The following is a 23,859-nucleotide window of genomic DNA, read 5'->3' on the forward strand; positions in this document are numbered from 1 at the left end:
TAGAAGGGAGTTTATTTCCTTCTTTTCTTTATGAGCTATAAGGAGTTGCATGAGTTACTTAATGTCTAAAATCCTCAGTTTCTCTGTGCTGTCTTAATAGCAATGTGACTAAGTGACTGGCCCTGGGACATATTATTTATCTTCAGTTATTTGCAGTGTAAACTGTAGTGAATTTTACTTATTCAGGGTGTTTATTTTCAGAATCGTCTAAAAGAAATTGAACAAAATCTCTCTAAAATAATGAGACTCGACAATGAAATTAAAGCTTTGGAAAGCCGAAAGAAGCAAATGGAAAAAGATAATAGTGAACTGGAACAGAAAATGGAAAAGGTTTGTGGTGGTGGAATTTTGTTCTACTTCAGAATTTTGAGATTATTGTAATGAACCTCATTTGATCCCATTTTGTCACCCATTTTCCAAACATAGAAATCTTGATGTTTGTGGTTCTTCCATGTTTATGTTAAAAGGACGGATATTGAATAAGCTCTGGTTCATATTTTGTACCTCAGTGTGATACCTTGTTATACTTTATTTTGGTTCTACACAGGTTTTTCAAGGGTCTGATGAGCAGCTAAATGATTTATATCACAATCACCAGAGAACAGTAAGGGAGAAAGAAAGGAGATTGGTAGACTGTCAGCGTGAACTGGAAAAATTAAATAAAGAATCTAGGCTTCTCAATCAAGAAAAATCAGAACTACTTGTGGAACAGGGTAGGACAGTGTTTACTTGTTTTTTTTCTGTATTATAATAATATGCATTTTCTGTATGAATGATGAATCTCTAGGGAAGTATGCCATGTGAAAAAAGTCAATCTCTAAAGATTATATATCATATGTTTCCATTTTATGTGACATTTTGAAATACTAAAATTTTAGAAATCTAGAGTAGATTAGTGATTTCCAGGGTTACCCAGTAGGAGGAAGAATGGGAGGAGGGTTAGCATGATGATGGTTTTATAATTTTATTTATTTATTTATTCATTTTTGGCTGTGCTGGGTCCTCATTGCTGCACAGGCTTTTCTGTGGTTGCAGAGAGTGGGGACTACTCTCTAGTTGTGGTGCCTGGGCTTCTCATTGAGGTGGCTTCTCTTATTGTAGAGCACAGGCTCCAGGACATGTGGGCTCAGTTGTTGTGGTTCCCGGGCTCTAGAGAACTGGCCCAGTAGTTGTGGCACACAGGCTTAGTTGCTCCACAGCATATGGGGGTCTTCCCAGGTCAGGGATCAAACCCATGTCTCCTGCATTGGCAGGCTGATTCTCTAGCACTGAGTCACTAGGGAAGCTCTGGTTATGGTTTTAAAACAAAGAAGAGGGGTTCTTGTGGTACTTGAACTGTTCAATATCTTGACTGTCATGGTGAATGTAAGAACCAACACAGCTGATAAAATCATATAAACTTATACACAGAGATACAATTTAAACTGGGAAAATAAAAGATTGATGGATTGTAATAGTCTCATTATCCTTATAGTGATATACTCTAGTTTTTCAGAATTACTAAAAGAGAACATTGTTTTTCTACTCAACAACAGTTCTGACATCAGATGTGTAGGTTTTTCCACACCAAACAATTTTCCAGTTATCAGTGGATACCAGGTGTCCTGTAATTTCATTCATTTCTGACATTCCTGGTCCGAAATTAGCACAGACCCCACAGATTAAGGACTCAGTCCCATGAAACTGTCCCTCAATTTACTTCAGATGCCACTCCCAAGTCCCAGGTTGTCTAGCACCTGTACTTCTGACCAACTGGCTGTATAAATCAGAGGTTTCCACAACTCCTTTCTCAGGTTCAGTAATTTTCTATAACTCTTCCTAGAACTCAGGGAAACACTATTACCAGGTTATTAAGAATAGAGCTCAGGAACAAACAGATGGAAGAGATGCATAGGGCAAGATATGTGAGAGGGACATTGAGCTTCCATGCCTTCTCCACATGTGCAACTTGCCTAGCACCTCAATGGAAGCTCTTTGGGTGTCATTGCTTAGGGTTTTTATAAGTTGCATTAAGTAGGCCTGATGGATTAAGTCATTGCCCATTGGTGATTGAACTCAGACTTCAGCCCCGCCCCAGAAATGGGAGGGGTGGATATTGAAACTTTGGATTCTCTAATCACATAGTTGGTTCCTCTGATGACCACATCCCATCCTCCAAGGGTCACCTCATTAGAATAAACTCAGGTAAAGTTGAAAAGGGCTTACAATGAATAACCAAAGATACTCTTCTCACCCCTATCACTGGGAAATTCTAAGAGTTTTTGGAGCTGGTTCAGATGGTAAAGTGTCTGCCTGCAATGCAGGAGACCCAGGTTCAATCCCTGGGTTGGGAAGATCTCCTGGAGAAGAAAATGGCAACCCACTCCAGTACTCTTGCCTGGAGAATCCCACAGACGGAGGAGCCTCGTAGGCTACATACAGTCCATGGGGTCGCAAAGAGTCAGACACGACTTCACTTCACTTCACTATCAATAACCAAGGACAAAACCAAATATGGATTTCTTACTGTATCTCAATAATATAGTTACCATTGGGAAAACTGAGCAAAGGATATAAGAGATCTTGTTCTATTATTTTTTTTACAATTGCATGTAATGTACAATTATTTTAATTTTTTTAAAAAAATCAACTGATAAAAGAATTACTATGATTATGTTTTTTAAAGGCCGTCTACAACTACAAGCAGATCGTCATCAGGAACATATGCAAGCTAGAGATTCATTAATTCAGTCTCTGGCAACACAGCTAGAATTGGATGGCTTTGAGCTTGGACCATTCAGTGAAAGACAGATAAAAAATTTTCACAAGCTTGTGAGAGAGAGGCAGGAAAAGGAAGCAGAAACTGCCAGTCAACTGTTGGTAAATACTGTTATCTTCTTTTGTTTGTATCACATTGTCTAGTTGAATTGTTTTAATTTTTGGGTGGATCTTATTTTGTCATATTTTTGGATTAATGTTATCCATTAAAATTAGCTATGAGGTAAAATTAAAACCTTCATGGAAACAAATTTTGTAAACTTTATAATTGTAAAAGTACAAAGGAAATACAGACCTACGTTTCTTATTTGATTTTAGGTAAAAATTCTCTTTAATTTTGCCGAAGTTTGCTCATAGTTAATAATCATCTCTGAATGATCATCATTACATTTTTTATGTTTTTCTGTATTTTCCTCAAATTATATTACTTTTGCATCAAAGAAGCTTTTCCTTAGTGGTGTTTTTTGTGAAAAATTAATGCTTATGCTTCTTGCTGTGTATTTAGAATGACTTCGCACGAAAAGAGGCTCTGAAACAAAAACAAATAGATGAGATAAGGGATAAGAAAACTGGACTGGGAAGAATAATTGAGCTCAAGTCAGAAATCCTAACTAAGAAGCAGAATGAGCTGAAAAATGTGAAGTACGAATTACAGCAGTTGGAAGGCTCTTCAGACAGGATTCTTGAACTGGACCAGGAGCTCACAAAAGCTGTAAGATACTCTGTGTAATCCAATAATTTTAAGGTGTAAGATATTTGGAAGTACTTTATCTTTTGCTGGTCCTAAGATTATGGCATTTTAATAAAAATATCAACCTTGTCTATCAGTCTCCTATAAAATGAATTTATTTGTCTTAATCACCCATCTCTAATCCTGAAACCTGGTGTGCTGAAAATTAGAATCATCTAAGGAAAGTTTAAAAAAAATACTTAAGCTTACATCTTAAACCTTCCAAATAAAAGTCTCTTAAGAGTGGGATGTGGAAATGTGTGTTCAAAACAGAACTGGGTGATTCTTAGGAGTACCTTAGTTGAGAACCACTTGTCTCAGTTTAAAAAAAGTAGTATTTTCCCGCTAGGTTCCACACACTGTAGATATTAGGATTAAATACTGTTTAGATATATGATTATTGCCATGCTACCACTTTTTCTGTGGTAGAAACTTTCTTAGCCCGCTTCTTCCTTCCGTGAATTTCCAAAATTTCTTCTCCATTCCTAATCTGTTCCCTTCCCTCGCGTCTCTGTTAGCAAAATAAGCATCCTAAAACTTGGTAAATCCCCCCTTTAGGTCCCATCTTGATAATTTAAATGTTTCTTTTTACTCCCAAACTTAATAGTTGGCGTATATTTTTGTCAGTTTAACCCTTGATCACAATATTGCTCTGTTGTGATGGAGAGATACTGGTCAGGGACCTCATCACACTTTCTGTATGCTAGGCAATGTGTAGTGAGTTACATACTTCCTTGATAAATGCTTAATTATTGACTGAAGAGTCATTGAACTGTATACTTAGGCATATTTTTCTTAATTTTGCACTAATTTTCATTTTCACTCCTGTTGGACTCTTGTAGATTTCTTTACTAAGTCTCTACTCTTATAGTAAGGTAACTTTGTAAGATATTTCTTAAAAAGTTTATTCCTTCTGTTTTTCTGTTGTTGAATAAAATCAAACTAATATCTTGACCATTCTGAGGAGTAGCTGATTTCTAATACACTCTGCCATCATTTTAACCCAAAACGTATAAACCTGTTCATTTGTTTGAATTATCAATAAGGAACGTGAGCTAAGCAAGGCTGAGAAAAACAGCAATGTAGAAACTCTAAAAACAGAAGTAATAAGCCTTCAAAATGAGAAAGCAGACCTAGACAGGACCCTGCGTAAACTGGACCAGGAGATGGAGCAATTAAACCATCATACAGCAACACGTACCCAGATGGAGATGCTCACCAAAGACAAAGTATGACCTTTCTTTTTATTCTAATTATACTCTCTGGTATTTAAAACAGTTTATCTTACATTCATAATTGTTACACTATGAAGTATTTAGTTGGTATTGGCTTTATATTTTAAGGGTTAAGTGAGCTTTATGCTCTATAAAATAAACTTTCAGGCTTAAAAACTGTACTCTAATTACAAAAAATAGCAGTACAAAAGTGTTTACACAAACACACGTGTACATTTCTATTAATTTTTATCATATATCATACAGAAATTTTGATCTTCCCAAGTGACTCAGTGGTAAAGAATCTGCCTTCCAGTGCAGGAGGCTCAAGAGACTCAGGTTCGATCCCTGGGTCAGGAAGATCCCCTAGAGAAGGGATGGCGGTCTATTCCAGTGTTCTTCCATGGAGACTTCCATGGACAGAGGAGCCTGGCAGGCTAAAGTCCATGGAGTCGCAAAGAGTCAGACATGCCTGAGAGACTGAGCATACACGTACAGAAGTTTTAATTTTTGTGTCATCAGACCTGTTATTCTTTCCTCTAATACTGTAAGAAATTTTCAAGAGTTCCCTGGTGGCCAGGTATTACTGGTAGTTTCACTGCCATGGTCCAGGTTCAGTCCTTGGTGAGGCAACTGAGATATCCCACAAGCTGCATAGCACAGCCAAAATTAGAAATGATTTTTTTTTTTCTTCTTTCATTTTCAGTTTTATTTTTAAGCCTAGAGCCGTAATCAATCTAAAATTTGGTTTTATTCTTTATGTAACGTGGAGATACTGAGTTTTATTTTTAAAAGATTTTTTTTTTCCTTTAGGCTGACAAAGATGAACAAATCAGAAAAATAAAATATAGGCATAGTGATGAATTAACTTCGTTGTTAGGATATTTTCCCAACAAAAAACAGCTTGAAGACTGGCTTCATAGTAAATCAAAAGAAATTAATCAGACCAGGGACAGACTTGCCAAGTTGAAGTAAGTAGTTATAACATTTGAAGTTGTAATAGAAGTCTCTTATGTCATGCTTTCATTTTTAATTGTTTTGAAATCATTTATTGTCATGAAATGGTATGTCTTATTGATTGAATTTGATTCTCCTATATTTTACAAATTAAGTAAAATGACAACAGTGATTTGAGTTTCTTGTTCCTTAAAAGTTTGCATAACTAAGAGAAAGAATTAAAATATTCCTCTGTAAAAAGTGAGACTTGAAAATACAAAACTCCTAAAAGGTAATGTGGGGACAAGTTTCATTATGTTGAAATTGGCAATGATTTCTTGGTTATGACCCCAAAAGTACAGGCAGCAGAAGCAAAGCTAGACAGATGGGACTACATCATACTTAAAAACTGCTACACAACAGAGGGCAAAGGCAATACACGTAATGGGAGAAAACATTTGCAAATGATATATCTGTTTAGGGTTGTTGTTCAGTCACTAAGTCATGTTCAGCTCTTTGTAGTCTCATGAACTGCAGCATGCCGGGGTTCCCTGTCCTTCACTATCTCCCGAACTTTGCTAAAACTCATGTCCATGGAGTTGGTGATGCCATCCAACCATCTCATCCTCTGTTGCCCCCTCCTCCTGCACTCAGTCTTTCCCTGCATCAGGGTCTCTTCCAGTGAGTTGCTCTTTGCATCAGGTGGCCAGGGTATTGGAGCTTCAGTTTCAGCATCAGTCCTTCCAATGAATATTCAAGGTTGATTTCCTTTAGGACTGACTGGTTTGATCTCCTTGCTGTCCAAGGGACTCTCAAGAGTTTTCTCTAGCGCCACATTTCGAACGCATCAGTTCTTCAGCACTCATCCTTCTTTATGGTCCAACTCTCACACCCATACATGACTGTTGGAAAAACTATGAAATGAAATGATGAAAGTCAATCAGTTGTGTCTGAATCTTTGCGACCCCATGGACTAGCCTGCCAGGCTCCTCTGTCCTTGGAATTCTCCAGGCAGGAATACTGGAGTGGGTAGTCATTCCCTTCTCCAGGGGATCTTCTCAAGCCATGAATTAAACTTGGGTCTCCTGTGTTGCAGGAAGACTGTTTACTATCTGAGCCACCAGGGAAAAACCAGTTTTGACTGTATGGACCTTTGTTGGCAAAGTCATGTCTCTGCTTTTTAATACATTGTCTAGGTGACCATACCATCGTGATTATCTGGATCATTAAGACCTGTTTTTGTAGTTCTTCTGTGTATTCTAGACACCTCTTCTGTTTCTGTTAGGACCTTGCTGTTTCTGTCCTTTATTATACCCACCTTTGCCTGAAATGTTCACTTGGTATCTCTGGTTTCCTTTAAGAGATCTGTAGTTTTTCCCATTCAGTTGTTTCCTTTTATATATTGCATTGTTCACCTAAGAAGGCTTTCTTATCTCTCCTTGATACTCTCTAGAACTCTGCATTCAATTGGAAATATCTTTCCCTTTCTCCTTTGCCTTTCTTTTCTCTTTTCTCAGCTATATGTAAGGCCTCTTCAGACAACCATTTTGCCTCCTTGCATTTCTTGTTTGCATTTCTTGTTCTTTGGGATAGTTTTGGTCACTGCTAGTGTTAAAATCCCATGGACGGGGGAGCCTGGTGGGCTGCAGTCCATGGGGTCACGAAGAGTCGGACACGACTGAGTGACTTCACTTTCACTTTTCACTTTCATGCATTGGAAAAGGAGATGGCAACCCACTCCAGTGTTCTTGCCTGGAGAGTCCCAGGGACGGGGGAGCCTGGTGGACTGCCGTCTACAGGGTCGCACAGAGTCGGACATGACTGAAGTGATTTAGCAGTGTTACGAACCTCCATCCATAGTTCTTCAGGGACTCTGTCCACCAGATCTAATCTCTTGAATCTATTTATCGTCTCCACTGTATAATCATAAGGGATTTGATTTAGGCCATACCTGAATTGTCTAGTGGTTTCCCTGCTTTCTGAATTTTGCAATAAGGAGTTCATGATCTGAGTCACAGTCAGCTCCAGGTCTTGTTTTTGCTGACTGTATAGAGCTTCTCCATCTTCGGCTGCAAAGGATGTAATCAATCTGATTTCGGTATTGACCATCTGGTGATGTCCATGTGTATAGTCGTCTCTTATGTTCTTGGAAGATGGTGTTTGCTATGACCAGTGCATTCTCTAGGCAAAACTCCATTATTTTTTGCCCTGCTTCATTTTGTACTCCAAGGCCAAACTTGGCTTGTTACTCCAGGTGTCTCCTGACTTCCTAGTTTTGCATTCCAATCCCCTATGAAGAAAAGGACATCTTTTTTTGGTTTTAGTTCTAGAAGGTCTTGTAGGTCTTCACAGAACTGTACGACTTCACCTTCTTTGGCATTAGAGGTTGGGCACAGACTTGGATTACAGTGATCTTGAATGGTTTGCCTTGGAAACAAACCGAGATCATTCTGTTGTTTTTGAGATTGCATCCGTGTACTGCACTGATGCAAAGAGCTGACTCATTGGAAAAGACCCTGATGCTGGGAAAGATTGAGGGCATGAGGAGAAGGGGGCGACAGAGGATAAGATGGTCGGATGGCATCACCAACTCAATGGACATGAGTGTGAGCAAACTCCAGGAGATGGTGAAGGACAGGGAAGCCTGGCATGCTGCAGTCCATGGAGTTGCAAAGAGTCAGATACGACTGAGCAACTGAACACCAACATCAACTGCATTTTGGACTCTCTTGTTGACTCTGAGGGCTGCTCCATCTCTTCTGAGGGATTCTTGCCCACAGTGGTAGATATAATAGTCATCTGAGTTAAATTTGCTCATTCCTGTCCATTTTAGTTCACTGTTTCCTAAAGTGTCGATGTTCACTCTTGCCATCTCCTGCTTGACCACATCCAATTTACCTTGATTCATGGACCTAACATTCCAGATTCCTATGCAGTATTGTTCTTTACTGCATCAGACTTTACTTTTACCACCAGATACATCCACAACTGAGCGTCATTTCCACTTTGACCCAGCCTCTTCATTCTTTCTAGAGCTATTTCTTCACTGTTTCCCAATAGCATATTGGACCCCTACCAACCTGATGGGCTCATCTTCCAGTGTCATACCTTTTTGCCTTTTCCATGAACAATATGAACAGTATGATTAGGGGTTAATATCCAGAATATATAAAGAACTCCTACAATTTGGTAATGAAAAAACAAATACCCAGATTAAAAAATGTCAAAGGACTTGAAGAGCAATTTCTCCAATAGATATACAACTAGCTAACAAGCATATAAAAAGATACTCAGAATCACTAGTCATTAAGGAAATGCAAATCAAAACCATGGTGGTATAGCACTCCACACCGGTTAGTGTGACAGTTATCAAAACAATAGGAAATACAGTAGTGTGTTATAATAACTTATAATAGAAAATGAAAGAGTAATATGTATATAACAGAGTCACTTTGCTGTGCAGCTAACACTAACACATTGTAAATCAACTATACTTCAATTAAATAAAATAAGTTTTTAAAAAACCCAGAAAACAGGTGTTGAGGATGTTGAGAAATTGGAACTCTGTGCACTATTCATGGGAATGTAAAATGGTGCAATTACTATAGAAAACCTTGGAGGTTCTTCAAAAATTAGGAAAAGAATAACCAGATGATTGAGCCGTTCCACTTGTGGATATATATTCAAGTGAAAACATGATCTCAAGGAAATATTTTTAGTCCATGTTCACTGCAGCATTATTCACAATAGCCAACAGGTGGAAGCAACCTGAATGCTTATTGATGGATGAATAGATAAATAAAATTTGGTGTATATATGATGGAATATTTATCTTTGTAAAAGAAGGAAATCCTTCTGTGTGTTGATGAACTTTGAGGATATTAAGTGAAGTTAAGTGAAGTATACTAGTCACAAAAAGTACTACATGGTTCCACTTAAATGAAGTATTCAAAGCTGTCAAACTCTTAGATACAGAAAGTATATATATTGGAGGTTCAGAGTAGCCAGAGGATGACGGCAGGGTGGGGTGGGGTGTGGTGTTGTTCATTGGGTATAGAGTTCAGTTTTATAAGATGAAAAAGCTTTAGAGATCTGTTACACAAAAATGTGCATACAGTTAACACCACCATGCCATACAATTTAAAATGGGTAAGGTGTTACATTTTGTTTTTTTCCACAGTTTAAAAAAAGTGATCAATTTTTTTGAAATATCACCTTGAGTGGTGTTTAGATAGGAGGGTCAAAAATCCCACACATTTCTGAGGAAGATGGTGAATTTGGCCATGTTAAATTTGTATTTCTTGTGGAAATGTCTGTTAGGGAATAAGATATTAGAGTTTGAGGTTTAGTAGATTGGAAGTTGTCACTTTGCAAATGATATTGGCGTCAGTAGTACATGTCAACTTGGAGTTATTCAAAGAGAAGAGAAAGAATTGTAGTCAAATTCCTGGAAAACATCAACATTTAAACTGTAGGCAAGCAGAGGAAGAAGGGCAAGAGAACCAAATGCCCAGGGAGTGAGGGTGAGAGCAAGAGAGGAGTGTTGTCTGGTTTGTCTTGAGAAAATATTCTTCCAAGGAGGAGCCCAAATGTATGTGGTACTGTTAAAATAGTGATCTTAATGAGCAGTGCTCAATGGCTAGGATGGTGAAAGCATCATCTGCATGTTATTTTTTTTCCAAATTTTTACTGCAACTCACAATGGAAAGTATCAAGATGAGGCATGTGTGCACTCATGCATATTTATTTGAAACAGATTTCTTAAAATAGTACCAATACTAACTACATTCAATCCACTCCAATATATTCTACATAGTATGTTCAGTTTTTCAAAATATGCTATGATACATTAAATTGATTATATGATACATTAAATTGATTACATGACTTACCTAATGTATCAAAACCTGTAAATCGACCCCTGATTTGTATGGGCATGGAGGCTGGCTAGGATGATATTTAAGAGTTGGAGTGAAAATTAATTGTACTAGTGAGCAAAGTCTTTGATGAATGAGAGGGAATGAGTGATCAGGTTGTAAAAATTGGTTTGGCCAAGGTGTGTGTGCGGTTTTTCCTCTAAGGTGACTCTGGTAGCACTAGTTGTCTTTAACTTCATTCAGAGCAGTTTTGTTAGATTGTATTATGACGCTGTCCCCTCAGCATGCTTTTTAAAATAAATAAAGTGTCCCCAACTTGGTGAATTTTGTGTAGCCATTTTAGAATTGAAGATGAAAGAGAAAAGCAACATTTTCACATATTATGCTTTGTTACTTCAAGAAAAGTAAAAATGCACCTGAAACACAAAAAAAGATTTGTGCCATATATAGAGAAGGTACTCTGGTTGAAAACAGTCAGTGTTATGCCATACGGGATGTAGCTGACATACTTAAAATATCCACATCGAGCTCTGAAAATCATTTGCACCAGCTTGGTTGTGTTAATCAATTTGATGTTTGGCTTCCACATAAATTGAGTGAAAAAAACCTTCTTGAACATATTTCCACATGCAGTTCACTACTTAAACATAACAAAAAGTTCCATTTTTAAAAGAAATTGTGACAGGCAATGAAGAGGGGATACTGTACAATAATGTGGAATGGAAGAGATCATGGATCAAGGAAAGTGAACACCACCAGCCATACACCAAAGACCAGTCTTCATCCAAAGAAGCTGATATTGTGTATATGGTGGGATTGGAAGTGAGTCCTCTACTATTAACTCTTTCCAAAAAACCAAACAATTCCAACAAGTACAGCTGCAAATTAGACCAACTGAAATTCTCTTAATGGAAAAAATTTCAGTTCTTTGGAAGACCATAAAAGGCACCTGGAACAATTAGTTCTTTGCTCAAATAGATAAAGTTTTTGGAAGATGGAATTATGAGTTGCCTAGAAAATGGCAGAAGGTAGTGGAACAAAACAGTAAATACATTGTTCAGTAAAGTTCTTGGTGAAAATGAAAAATGTCTTTTATTTTTACTTTAAAACAAGTGAACCTTTTGGCCAACTCATTGGATGACAGCAACAAAGAGGGAACGAAGGGAACATTTTTTGCTGGAGGAATAGAAGTACAGTTTTGAAAGGGTTCACACAGAGTTAAGTGAATGCTCTCCTTTTTTCTAATCTCCCTCCAGTAGATCTGTGAAGCATATTCTCCTTGCTAAGGTTCTTAATGCAAGATCTAAGACCATGATCCCCCTCAAACCAAGCAGAACTCGGTCAGTACACGTTTTTCTGGGAGCCGGTGTCTGACCAGGGTGAGCCAGTGTTCTGTAGGGGTAGAGTGCAGGCAGTAGTGGGCTGCTGCCATGACTTCTGAAAAAAAAAGCACCTGGTCACAGCAGACTTTTGTAGCTATTTTCTGGCAGAGTTTATCTTGTATCTGCCTTCACACTTTGAATTCATTTCTCATATTTTAAAATTGTAATCTATTTTCTTATTTTAGCAAGGAACTAGCTTCAGCTGAGCAAAATAAAAATCATATAAATATTGAGCTAAAAAGGAAGGAAGAGCAGTTGTCCAGCTATGAAGACAAATTGTTTGATGTCTGTGGCAGCCAGGATTTTGAAAGTGACTTGGACAGACTTAAAGAAGAAATTGAAAAATCGTCAAAACAACGAGGTAAGTTACCATCTTTATGTTATCAGGGCATGTTCATGTTCTTGAATTTTTGTTCACAGGTAGCTGTTAAGGATGGGAGATTTAAAAACTTGGTGCTGGAGCCAGGTGGCTCAAGTTTCAGTTCTGGTTCTACAACCTACTTGCTTTATGACTTTGGACAGATTATTAAAACTTTTTATACTTCAGATTCATTACCTGAGGACATAATTGCCTCAGGATGTTGGGGAGGAGTAAATAAGATAATAGTGTCTGGCACATAACACTCTCTTATAAGTTTTGTTATACTTTTTGTGTTACCAGAAAATATATAAATCTGAATGTATTGTGCCCTTGAGAAGATTTAAATGTCAGAATTTTTATTTCTTTCATAGTGTGTTTATAAAGCAAGAAGACTATCATGTATTTACAGAAAAGGATAGAAATATATTAAAACCATATTTTATATGCATCTCACTGAGAATATATATATATATATATATGTTTTTTAAATAGCCATGTTGGCCGGAGCTACAGCAGTTTATTCCCAATTCATTACTCAGCTGACGGATGAAAACCAGTCGTGTTGCCCTGTCTGTCAGAGAGGTTTTCAGACAGAAGCTGAATTACAAGAAGTCATCAGTGATTTGCAGTCCAAGCTGAGGCTTGCTCCAGATAAGCTCAAGTCGACAGAATCAGAGTTAAAGAAAAAAGAAAAGCGGCGTGATGAAATGCTGGGACTGGTGCCCATGAGGTGAGAATAGCAATTTCCTGTTACCGTGCCTGCATAGCAGCACTGTAAGAGATAACCTATCTACCTCCTAGCATAGGGTGGGTATTCAGTAAGCAAGAGTTGAATGAATAAAGGTTAAAGTCGGGAATCTAAGCCGGAATGTTATTCTCGTGTTAATTTATGTGATAAGAAAGAATTGTTTTGTTTCAAAATAAGTTTGTTTCTTAAACTACTCACAGGATGGTGGTACATTCTTTACTCTGTGTGAGTGTGTGTGTGAGTTTCATTCCTGAGACTTGGGTTGAGGGCAGAAATTTTTAAATCTAAATTTTCAGACTATTTGCTGACATGTCACTTTCTAAACCCAGCAGAAGAATTAAAGTACTGGAAAGCCCCCCCTTGAGAGACGAATTTTAAACTATACTTATGGTTTTTCTCATTTCCAGAAAGAATGAATTATAGATGATTTCTGTTGTTTATTTTTCCCTCTCTTCTATAAGAAATCCAGATGATGGTCTATTTATAGATAAAATCAAGTCAGAAAGTATGTGAAGATTGCCTTGGTATTTCCCAGAACATAGAGCACAAAAATGGTCACAGAGACCAATAAGACATGACCTTCATGGAGCTGATGATCTTTGTAAGGAAAAAAGCTCTCAGAATTAGATTTAGAAAGTTAGACTTGATAAAGAACTTAATTGGTTCAAACAAATACATTAGTTAGGAAGAAAGAAGCCAGTGGACTACAGAATTTTGAGGGAAGGAAGACTGTAAAGCATAGAAAAATAGATTTGACTCATTTAAGAGAAGGAAAGGGAAGAGGGAAATTAGACCAGTGTATATAAAGGACAGGGAAGACTGAGACATGTGCTGCAGCAGAAACATTATCTGGAGTTTGAGAACCTGTTTGTAGTGACTGATTCCCATAAGTAGGGAAGACAGAGCTGCATTATGTTCATTCCTAGTTACACCTCTGTCTTTTAGGTGATGGGGAGCCATCCTCAGGGATTTATTGAAAAATGTGTTTTAGGAAAATTAATCTAATGTTCAGTTCAATTCAGTTGCCCAGTCATGTCCTACTCTTTGCAACCCCATAAATTGCAGCACGCCAGGCCTCCCTGTCCATCGCCAACTCCTGGAGTTCACTCAAACTCATGTCCATTGAGTCGGTGATGCCATCCAGCCATCTCATCCTCTGTCGTCCCCTTCTCCTCCTGCCCCCAATCCCTCCCAGCATCAGAGTCTTTTCCAACGAGTCAGCTCTTCGCGTGAGGTGGTCAAAGTATTGGAGTTTTCAGCTTTAGCATCAGTCCTTCCAAAGAACACCCAGGACTGATCTCCTTTAGAATGGACTGGTTGGATCTCCTTGCAGTCCAAGGGATTCTCAAGAGTCTTCTCCAACACCACAGTTCAAAAGCATCAATTCTTCAGTGCTCAGCTTTCTTCACAGTCCAACTCTCACATCCGTACATGACCACTGGAAAAACCATAGCCTTGACTAGATGGACCTTTGTTGGCAAAGTAATGTCTCTGCTTTTGAATATGCTCTCTAGGTTGGCTATAACTTTCTTTCCAAGGAGTAAGTGTCTTTTAATTTCATGGCTGCAATCACCATCTACAATGATTTTGGAGCCCTCAAAAATAAAGTCTGCCACTGTTTCCACTGTTTCCCCATCTATTTCCTGTGACGTGATGGGACCAGATGCCATGATCTTCGTTTTTTGAATGTTGAGCTTTAAGCCAACTTTTTTACTCTCCTCTTTCACTTTCATCAAGAGGCTTTTTAGTTCCTTCACTTTCTGCCATAAGGGTGGTGTCATCTGCATATCTGAAGTTATTGATATTTCTCCCGGCAATCTTGATTCCAGCTTGTGCTTCTTCCAGCCCAGCATTTCTCATGATGTACTCTGCATATAAGTTAAATAAGCAGGGTGACAATATACAGCCTTGACTTACTCCTTTTCCTATTTGGAGCCAGTCTGTTGTTCCATGTCCAGTTCTAACTGTTGCTTCCTGACCTGCATGTAGGCTTCTCAAGCGGCAGGTCAGGTGGTCTGGTATTCCCATCACTTTCAGAATTTTCCACAGTTTATTGTGATCCATGTAGTCAAAGGCTTTGGCATAGTCAATAAAGCAGAAATAGATGTTTTTCTGGAACTCTCTTGCTTTTTTCGATGATCCAGCAAATGTTGGCAATTTGATCTCTGGTTCCTCTGCCTTTTCTAAAACCAGCTTGAACATCTGGAAGTTCACAGTTCACGTAATGCTGAAGCCTGGATTGGAGAATTTTGAGCATTACTTTACTAGCGTGTGAGATGAGTGAAGTTGTGCGGTAGTTTGAGCATTCTTTGGCATTGCCTTTCTTTGGGGTTGGAATGAAAGCTGACCTTTCCAGTCCTGTGGCCACTGCTGAGTTTTCCAAATTTGCTGGCATATTGAGTACAGCACTTTCACAGCATCCTCTTTCAGGATTTGAAACAGCTCAACTGGAATTCCATCACCTCCACTAGCTGTGTTCTAGTGATGCTTTCTAAGGCCCACTTGACTTCACATTCCAGGATGTCTGGCTCTAGGTGAGTGATCACACTATCGTGATTATTTGGGTCATGAAGATCTTTTTTGTACAGTTCTTCTGTGTATTCTTGACACCTCTTCTTAATATCTTCTACTTCTGTTAGGTCCATACCATTTCTGTCCTTTATCGAGCCCATCTTTGCATGAAGTGTTCTCTTGGTATCTCTAATTTTCTTGAAGAGATCCCTAGTCTTTCCCATTCTGTTGTTTTCCTCTATTTTTTTGCATTGATCACTGAGGAAGGCTTTCTTATCTCTCCTTGCTATTCTTTGGAACTCTGCATTCAGATGCTTGTATCTTTCCTTTTCTCCTTTGCTTTTCACTTCTCTTCTTTTCACAGCTATTTGTAAAGCCTACATTGAATAGATTAAAGTGAGAAAAACTCTAAAAGCAAAAAATAAGGAGGATATGTTGACTTGGAAAACTGAAGAGGAGTGCAAGGGAAAGGCGAAGGAAAGATGCAAGAAGATGTGCTTTGTGGTAGCCAGCCTGTAAGATGGTCCCCAGCGATCCTTGCCTCCTGGCATTCACATTCTTGCATGGTTGTCCCTCATGTTCCAGGATGGGTTCCAGGATGTGTAACCAGTAAAATACAACAGAAGTGATCACATATTCCTTCGAGGATCAGATTATAGAAGACACTATAGCTTCCTGCTCTCCTTTTCTTTCTCTTGGATCTGGGGGAAGCCAGCTGCTGTGTTGTGAGCAGCCCTTTGGAGGGACCCACTTGGTGAGGACCTGAGGCTTTTGAACAACCACATGAGTGAATGTACCATTTGGAAGCAGATTCTCCAGCAGTAATACCTTCAGATGACTGCAGCTCACAGCTTGACCGCACCTTCTGTAACACACCCTGAGTCAAAAATACCCAGATAGTAGCTAATCCTCCTATCTGTGGGAAATAAGTGCTATTGTGTTTTAAGCTGCTAAGTTTTGGGGTGTTGTGTTATGTAGCGATAGATAACTAATATAATCATCAAGAATAAAAACCAGATCATTAGGGGCTACAGAGAGCATGTTGTATCAAGACAAAAGCAATAATTTGAGAATGAAAAGGAATAAGGCAGGATCTTAAAAAGAAAGACATCAAGTGAAAGATAAAATTAGAAGTTGGTAGAAAGTACATGTAGTTCTGTGTCAAACTGATAAATTATGAAGAGCAGAAATGAACACTGTATTATTTTAGGACCCTTGCCAACACAGCTCCCCTTGTCAGAGTAAGGTACATATCTTAATCATTGTTGTGCCTCCATAACTCTTTGTGTTTTGTAAGTTTGGTAACTATTTGCTGAATGAATGAGAACTGTAGTAACTGTAGTTCCATGTGTTTATAGCTGCATAAGAAACCCCCCTCAGAACTTGGTACCTCACAACAATGGTTTATTATGATCTTCCGTGGTTCTGTGGTATAATTGGGCTTAACTAAGTAGTTCTTATTTGGGGTATTTCATGCAATTGCAGTCAGATGTTGGCTGCAGTCATTTCAAGGCTCTACTGGCCTGGACATTCAGTATAGTTCACTCATATGGCTGGTGATGATGCTGACTGTTGGCTGGGAGCTCATCTGAGGCTCTGCTGGCCTGGGCATTCAGATGGTTCACTCATATGGTCGGCAGTGATGCTGACTGTTGGCACAGGCTTACCTGGGCTGTCACACACAATGCCTTCATGAGGCTTCCACCTGTGTCTTGGGCTTTTGGAAGCATAGTGGCTAGATTACCACAGGAAGTATTCTAAGAGCAAATGTGTTAAGGCCTGGGCCCAGAAACTGTCATAGTGTTACTTCTGCTGTTTTTTATTGGTCATGCTGCTGCTGCTGCTAGGTCGCTTCAGTCGTATCCGACTCTGTGCGACCCCATAGACGGCAGCCCACCAGGCTCCCCCGTCCCTGGGATTCTCCAGGCAAGAACACTGGAGTGGGTTGCCATTTCCTTCTCCAATGCATGAAAGTGAAAAGTGAAAGTGAAGTCACTCAGTCATGTCTGACTCCTAGTGACCCCATGGACTGCAGCCTACCAGGCTCCTCCATCCAAGGGATTATCCAGGCAAGCGTACTGGAGTGGAGTGCCATTGCCTTCTCCTTTATTGGTCATAGTGTTACTGCTATTTTTTTTACAGAGACCACGTCTATGTGTGTGTATGCAGATGTAAAAATGGGGTTAAAATTTAATGGATGCCTGTAGTTCTCCACAAAGATGACCCAGTCAAGTGAATGCTTGATTGTCATTAGGCTTTTGTAACTTTGTCACTTTTTAGGTAGTGGGCACATAACTTAAGACAAACTTATGCTCCATAACATCAAGAAATAATGTGAGCTTGACTTATTCATAACTGAATACGTTCATATTTATTCAGGAAAGTTTTTCATTGCTCTAATATAAAAGATTACGGGGCTTTTGTCACCACAGATTGGTTGATTGGCTTTTCTTGGTCATAGTGTGGACTTAAAAAATCATTAAGTAATAACAGTGTAATAGCTAATGCTTGAGTTTCTAGTTTATTACAAGATTCTCATTAGAAATCAGTTTAATTTATCATACTAATTTGATTTTGATTAAGAATTTAAAACTTTTCTGAAATAAGCTTAATAGCTTTTTATTTTTCAGATTAAATACAAGTGTTGTTGTTTCCGAGGTATCAACAAAAACAGGTTTGGGGCCAGTACCTGCCATGGGGGTGATAACTCATCAGCTAGAGTAGCAGTAGTAAAGTGGGTTCAACAGCTTTTGTACCATAAACCCATGTAGCATTTGACTGAATGGTTTCCTTCCTTCCTTCCTCTTTTCTTCCATCCTTCATTTTTTTAATGTTTAAAGTTTTTTTTTTTTAAGTCTTAAACTTTTAAAACTTTTTATTCTGTAATTTTACACTTAAAGAAAATTTACAAAGATAGTACAGAGAGTTCACATGTATCCTTCACTCTGTTTCTCCTGATGTTCACAATTTATGTTACCATAATATGGCTATCAAAGTCAAGAAATTAACTTTGGTATAATTCTATTAAACTACAAACCACATTTGAATTTTAGCAGTCTTTCTGTTAATATCCCTTTTCTATTTCAGGATCCAACTTAGGATCTCCACATTGCATGTATTATCCTTGATATTAATATTTGTCCTTAGGCTCTTGTGTGGTCTACCATAGTTCTTTCTTTGTCTTTCATGATCTTGACACTTCTGATGAGTATGGTCTGGTAATTTGTAAAATATCTTTCTATTTAGCAGACAGCATGGTAAAATTGTTGCTATGAAGATCTCTCAATAGGTACTAAAATCAGTGGACAAAGGTTTGAGGAAAAACAGAATGTTTACATTGTCTTAGTGTATTTCTCCTAGATATTTATTGATTACATAGAGAAAAATAGTAACTTTACAGTGGATAAATCTGGCTGACACTGTCTTTTCTAAGTAAGAGTTACATACTGACATCATGTGCCCACTAAAGATGCCCTGAGAAGGATACAACATCACTTCTATGGTATTCTTGCCAAAAAAATATGTAATCTCCATTTCCTTATGAAGAAACATTACATTGCTTATTTTTAATTGTGTTTTCTGTGAAGGCAAAGCATAATTGATTTGAAGGAGAAGGAAATACCGGAATTAAGAAACAAACTGCAGAATGTGAACAGAGACATACAGCGCCTCAAGAATGACATAGAAGAACAGGAAACACTCTTGGGTGCAATTATACCAGAGGAAGAAAGTGCTAAAGTGTGTCTGACAGATGTTACAATTATGGAGAGGCTCCAGGTACAGTTACTGCAGTTTAACGCAGAATAAAACTTGTTTCATGGTGGTTTGAAAATGACGTGTGAGTGTTTCAGTAGCTAGTTTTCAGGTACAGATTGTGTTTAGAGTTCCGTATTCTGAATTTCAGGTAGTTTCAGGGAGTAACTGCTTAACTTACATTTCTGAGTTTAGTTCTTTTTATCCATAAGTTAGGAGAATTATGTTTATTTTTCTTTTTTAGTCTGCTTCCTTTAATTTGCATCCTCAGTTGGGTCTGACTCATTGTGGCCTCATGGACTGTAGCACACCAGATTCCTCTCTCCATGGGAATTTTTTCAGGCAAGAATACTGGAGTGGATTGCCATTTCCTTCTCCACAGATCTTCCTGACCCAGGGATCAGACCCACGTCTCTTGTTTCCTGCATTGGCAGGCAGATTCTTTACCACTGAGCCACCTGGGAAGGTGCCTTTATTTTCATCATTTAAATTAACTTAAGCATAAAATTAAGAGACTAGAGAGCTCTTCAAGAAAATTAGAGATACCAAGGGAACATTTCATGCAGAGATGGGCACAATAATGGACAGAAATGGTGTGGACCTAACAGAAGCAGAAGATATTAAGAAGAGGTGTCAAGAACACACAGAAGAAGTATACAAAAAAGATCTTCATGAGCCAGATAATGAAAATGGTATGATCACTCACCTAGAGCCAGACATCCTGGAATGTGAAGTCAAGTGGGCCTTAGAAAGCTTCACTAGGGACAAAACTAGTGGAGATGATGGAATTCCAGTTGAGCTATTTCAAATCCTAAAAGATGATTCTGTGAAAGTGCTGCATTTAATATGCCAACAAATTTGGAAAACTCAGAAGTGGCCACAGGACTGGGAAAGATCAGTTTTCATTCCAACCCCAAAGAAAGGCAATGCCAAAGAATGCTCAAACTACCGCACAGTTGCACTCATCTCACCTGCTAGCAAAGTCATGCTCAAGATTCTCCAAGCCAGGCTTCAACAGTACCTGAACCCTGTACTTCAAGATGTTCAAGCTGGATTTAGAAAAGGCAAAGGAACCAGAGATCAAATTGCCAACATCCGTTGGATCATCAAAAAAGCAAGAGAATTCCAGAAAAACATCTATTTCTGCTTTATTGATTACACCAAAGCCTTTGACTGTGTGGATCACAACAAACTGTGGAAAATTCTGAAAGAGATGGGAATACCAGATCATCTTACCTGCCTTCTGAGAAATCTGTATGCAGGTCAAGAAGCAACAGTTAGAATTGGCCATGGAACAATGGACTGGTTCCAAATTGGGAAAGGAGTACGTCAAGGTTGTATACTGTCACCCTGTTATTTAACTTATATGCAGATTACATCATGAGAAATTCCAGGCTCTATGAAGCACAAGCTGGAATCAAGATTGCCAGGAGAAATATCAATAACCTCAGATAAGCATATGACACCACCCTTATGGCAGAAAGTGAAGAAGAACTAAAGAGCCTCTTGATGAAAGTGAAAGAGGAGAGTGAAAAAGCTGGCTTAAAACTCAACATACAAAAAACTAAGATCATGGCATCCGGTCCAATCACTTCATGGCTAATAGATGGAGAAGCAGTGAGAGACCTTATTTTCTTGGGCTCCAAAATCACTGCAGATGGTGACTGCAGCCTGAAATTAAAAGACGCTTGCTGCTTGGAAGAAAAGCTATGACCAACCTAGACAGCATATTCAAAAGCAGAGATGTTATGTTGCTGACAAAGGTCTGTATAGTCAAAGCTGTAGTTTTTCCAGTAATCATGTATGAATGCAAGAGTTGAACTATAAAGAAAGCTGAGTGCCGAGAAATTGATGCTTTTGAACTGTGGTGTTGGAGAAGACTCTTGAGAGTCCCTTGGACTGCAAGGAGCTTAAACCAGTCAATCTTAAAGGAAATCAGTCCTGAATATTTATTGGGAGGACTGATGCTGAAGCCAAAACTCCAGTACTTTGGCCACCTGATGCGAATAACTGATTCATTGGAAAAGACCCTGATGCTGGGGAAGATTGAAGGCAGTAGAAGAAGGGGACGACAGAGGATGAGATGATTGGATGGCATCACCGACTCAATGGACATGAGTTTGAGCAAGCTTCAGGTACTAGCGATGGACAGGGAAGCCTGGCGTGCTGCAGTCCATGGAGTCACAAAGAGTTGGATACGACTGAGCAACTGAACTGACTGACTGAAGCATAAAAATAATTTCATTTTTATTGTATTAAAATTTGTTAAAATTACATCTGAGAACAGTTACAAATTAGATTTTTAAAAGTAATTAAAAGCAGTTAATTTTTAAAGATTTTGAATAATGATAATGCCATAAATTTCCTAAAGGAAATAACTTTTATTTATTCTTAAGATGGAACTAAAAGATGTTGAAAGAAAAATCGCACAGCAAGCAGCTAAACTCCAAGGACTAGATTTGGATCGAAGTGTTCAGCAAGTAAACCAGGAAAAACAAGAAAAACAACACAAATTAGATACAGGTAAGAGTGTGTTTCTTTATAAAGACTTCAACATTCCAAGCATATGGTTTTTACCACTAATTTTGTAACCATTATGTGGACAAGGAACAGTCTTCCAGTCCATGGTATAGTCACTTTCTTTTCTCAAAAGCATCACTTCTTTGTTTCCTTTCTGTACAGAACAGACTTTGAATAATAGGAACTTTTGAATAATTAGTAATAGATGGAAAGTAAAAGTCGCTCAGTCATGTCCAGCTCTTTGTGACCACATGGACTATAGAGTCCATGGATTTCTCCAGGCCAGAATACTGGAGTGGGTAGCCTTTCCCTTCTCCAGGGGATATTCCCAACCCAGCGATTGAACCCAGGTCTCCTGCATTGTAGGCGGATTCTTTACCAGCTGAGCCACAAGGAAAGCCCAAATAATAGATAAGCTGTTCTTTCTCTCAGTCATACCTGTCCTGTGAGCTCACCCATGGCTGTTGGGGCAGCAGGCGGGTTTGGGAGCTGGATAGATTGTTCTGGCATTTTTCTTGCAGTGGGTGGAATCCACAGAAGCTCAGCCTTTGTGAATGCCACAGACCTATAAACGGGAAAGATGTTACTTGTAGTATTTTCTGTGCCCTTCCACTAATCACTGTGTGGATGTGTTCTCATGCAGTTTCTAGTAAGATAGAATTGAACCGTAAGCTTATGCAGGACCAGCAGGAACAGATTCAACACCTAAAAAGCACAACAAATGAACTTAAATCAGAGAAACTTCAGATATCCACTAATTTACAACGTCGTCAGCAGCTAGAGGAACAGACTGTGGAATTATCCACTGAAGTTCAGTCCTTACACAGAGAAATAAAGGTAAGAACATTCATATATATTTGTTTTTTAAAATTAGTTCAGATATATGAAATGCTCTTTTTGGGACAATGGCCAAAATATGGTTATTGTGAGAATCAAATCAGAATGGTATACAGAACTTGTACTAATAGGAAAAGACTTCTAGAAGATTTACTGGCCATAATAAGAAAGAACTGGCTGCCTGGTTAAGTAGTAAACTTCCTATTACTGGGGGTGGTCTGGTGGTGGCTGCTAACTCCATATAAGGATTCCTACTTGTACTGGAGATTTGTCTTATCTAAAAATCCTACATGGATGGCAGCCACTGCCTCTCAGACATAGCACTCTTCTTTGATTCCAGATGTAATTTCAGCGTACTTCCCACTACAATCAGCAGGCACTGAGTTGACATATGGAATGGAACCTAATTGGCCTCCCTCATCTAGTTTAATCAAACCTAAGTAAAAAGTGAGAGTCGCTTGGTCACGTCCGACTCTTAGCGACCCCACGGACTCTACAGTCCGTGGAATTCTCCAGGCCAGAATACTGGAGTGGGTAGCTGTTCCCTTCTCCAGGGTATCTTCCCAACCCAGGGATCGAAGCCAGATCTCCTGTGTTGCAGGTGGATTCTTTACCAGCTGAACCACCAGGGAAGCCCCCAATCAAACCTAAGACTCAGCCAATTAAATTTTTGAACAGTTTTATAAAAAATAGTCTTATCTAGGTTTATAACCATGCACATTCAGTAAGAACTAAGTATATTACTGAATCTGTTGTTACTATAAATGTTTCTTAAGTAGTTTTAGATTACAGAATATCAGAGGTTTAGAGTATAGTATAAATAGTAGTACTACCTTTCTTTTTTATTTTTTATAAAAAATAAACATTGTGACATTTAAACTGTTGTATCTCATTTTGCATTCAGTGTATCATTTTGATAAATGTGACAAAATTTCCTTCTTATAGAAAAAGAAGTTGAGACTTGGAGATATCCCATGATTTGTCCAAGTTCATACAGTCAGAAGGAGACAGAGTTAATTTACTGGTATATATCTTATGATATGTAAAACATTTGACTTCCTACCATACCTAACCACTTCCTAATATAAAATATACCACAACTGAACTAATTCTGAACAATTGTTTCTACCTTTATGAATTCACTAGGTACTTCAGGATCTTTTGAGGATCAGGGTTTTGAACACTGGTTATTATATTATGCTATAGAGATGTTGCAAGGCCAAATGATGTGGA

General features: G+C 38.5%; 1 protein-coding gene across 2 annotated transcripts in view; it reads left to right on the plus strand.

The window, feature by feature from the left end:
* Positions 1–23,859, plus strand: part of RAD50 (RAD50 double strand break repair protein) — a 108,211-nt gene that overhangs the window by 47,157 nt on the left and 37,195 nt on the right. For both annotated transcript variants that reach the window (XM_044947875.2, XM_006046046.4), the window contains 11 exons: positions 202–330; positions 548–713; positions 2,666–2,859; positions 3,263–3,469; positions 4,534–4,716; positions 5,515–5,672; positions 12,082–12,257; positions 12,750–12,987; positions 19,104–19,293; positions 21,666–21,792; positions 22,433–22,626. In XM_044947875.2, coding sequence (XP_044803810.1) covers positions 202–330; positions 548–713; positions 2,666–2,859; positions 3,263–3,469; positions 4,534–4,716; positions 5,515–5,672; positions 12,082–12,257; positions 12,750–12,987; positions 19,104–19,293; positions 21,666–21,792; positions 22,433–22,626 — 1,962 coding nt within the window. The remainder of the gene's footprint in view (positions 1–201; positions 331–547; positions 714–2,665; positions 2,860–3,262; positions 3,470–4,533; positions 4,717–5,514; positions 5,673–12,081; positions 12,258–12,749; positions 12,988–19,103; positions 19,294–21,665; positions 21,793–22,432; positions 22,627–23,859) is intronic.

This window comes from Bubalus bubalis, chromosome 9 (genome assembly GCF_019923935.1).
Source record: "Bubalus bubalis isolate 160015118507 breed Murrah chromosome 9, NDDB_SH_1, whole genome shotgun sequence".
Lineage (NCBI taxonomy): Eukaryota > Metazoa > Chordata > Mammalia > Artiodactyla > Bovidae > Bubalus > Bubalus bubalis.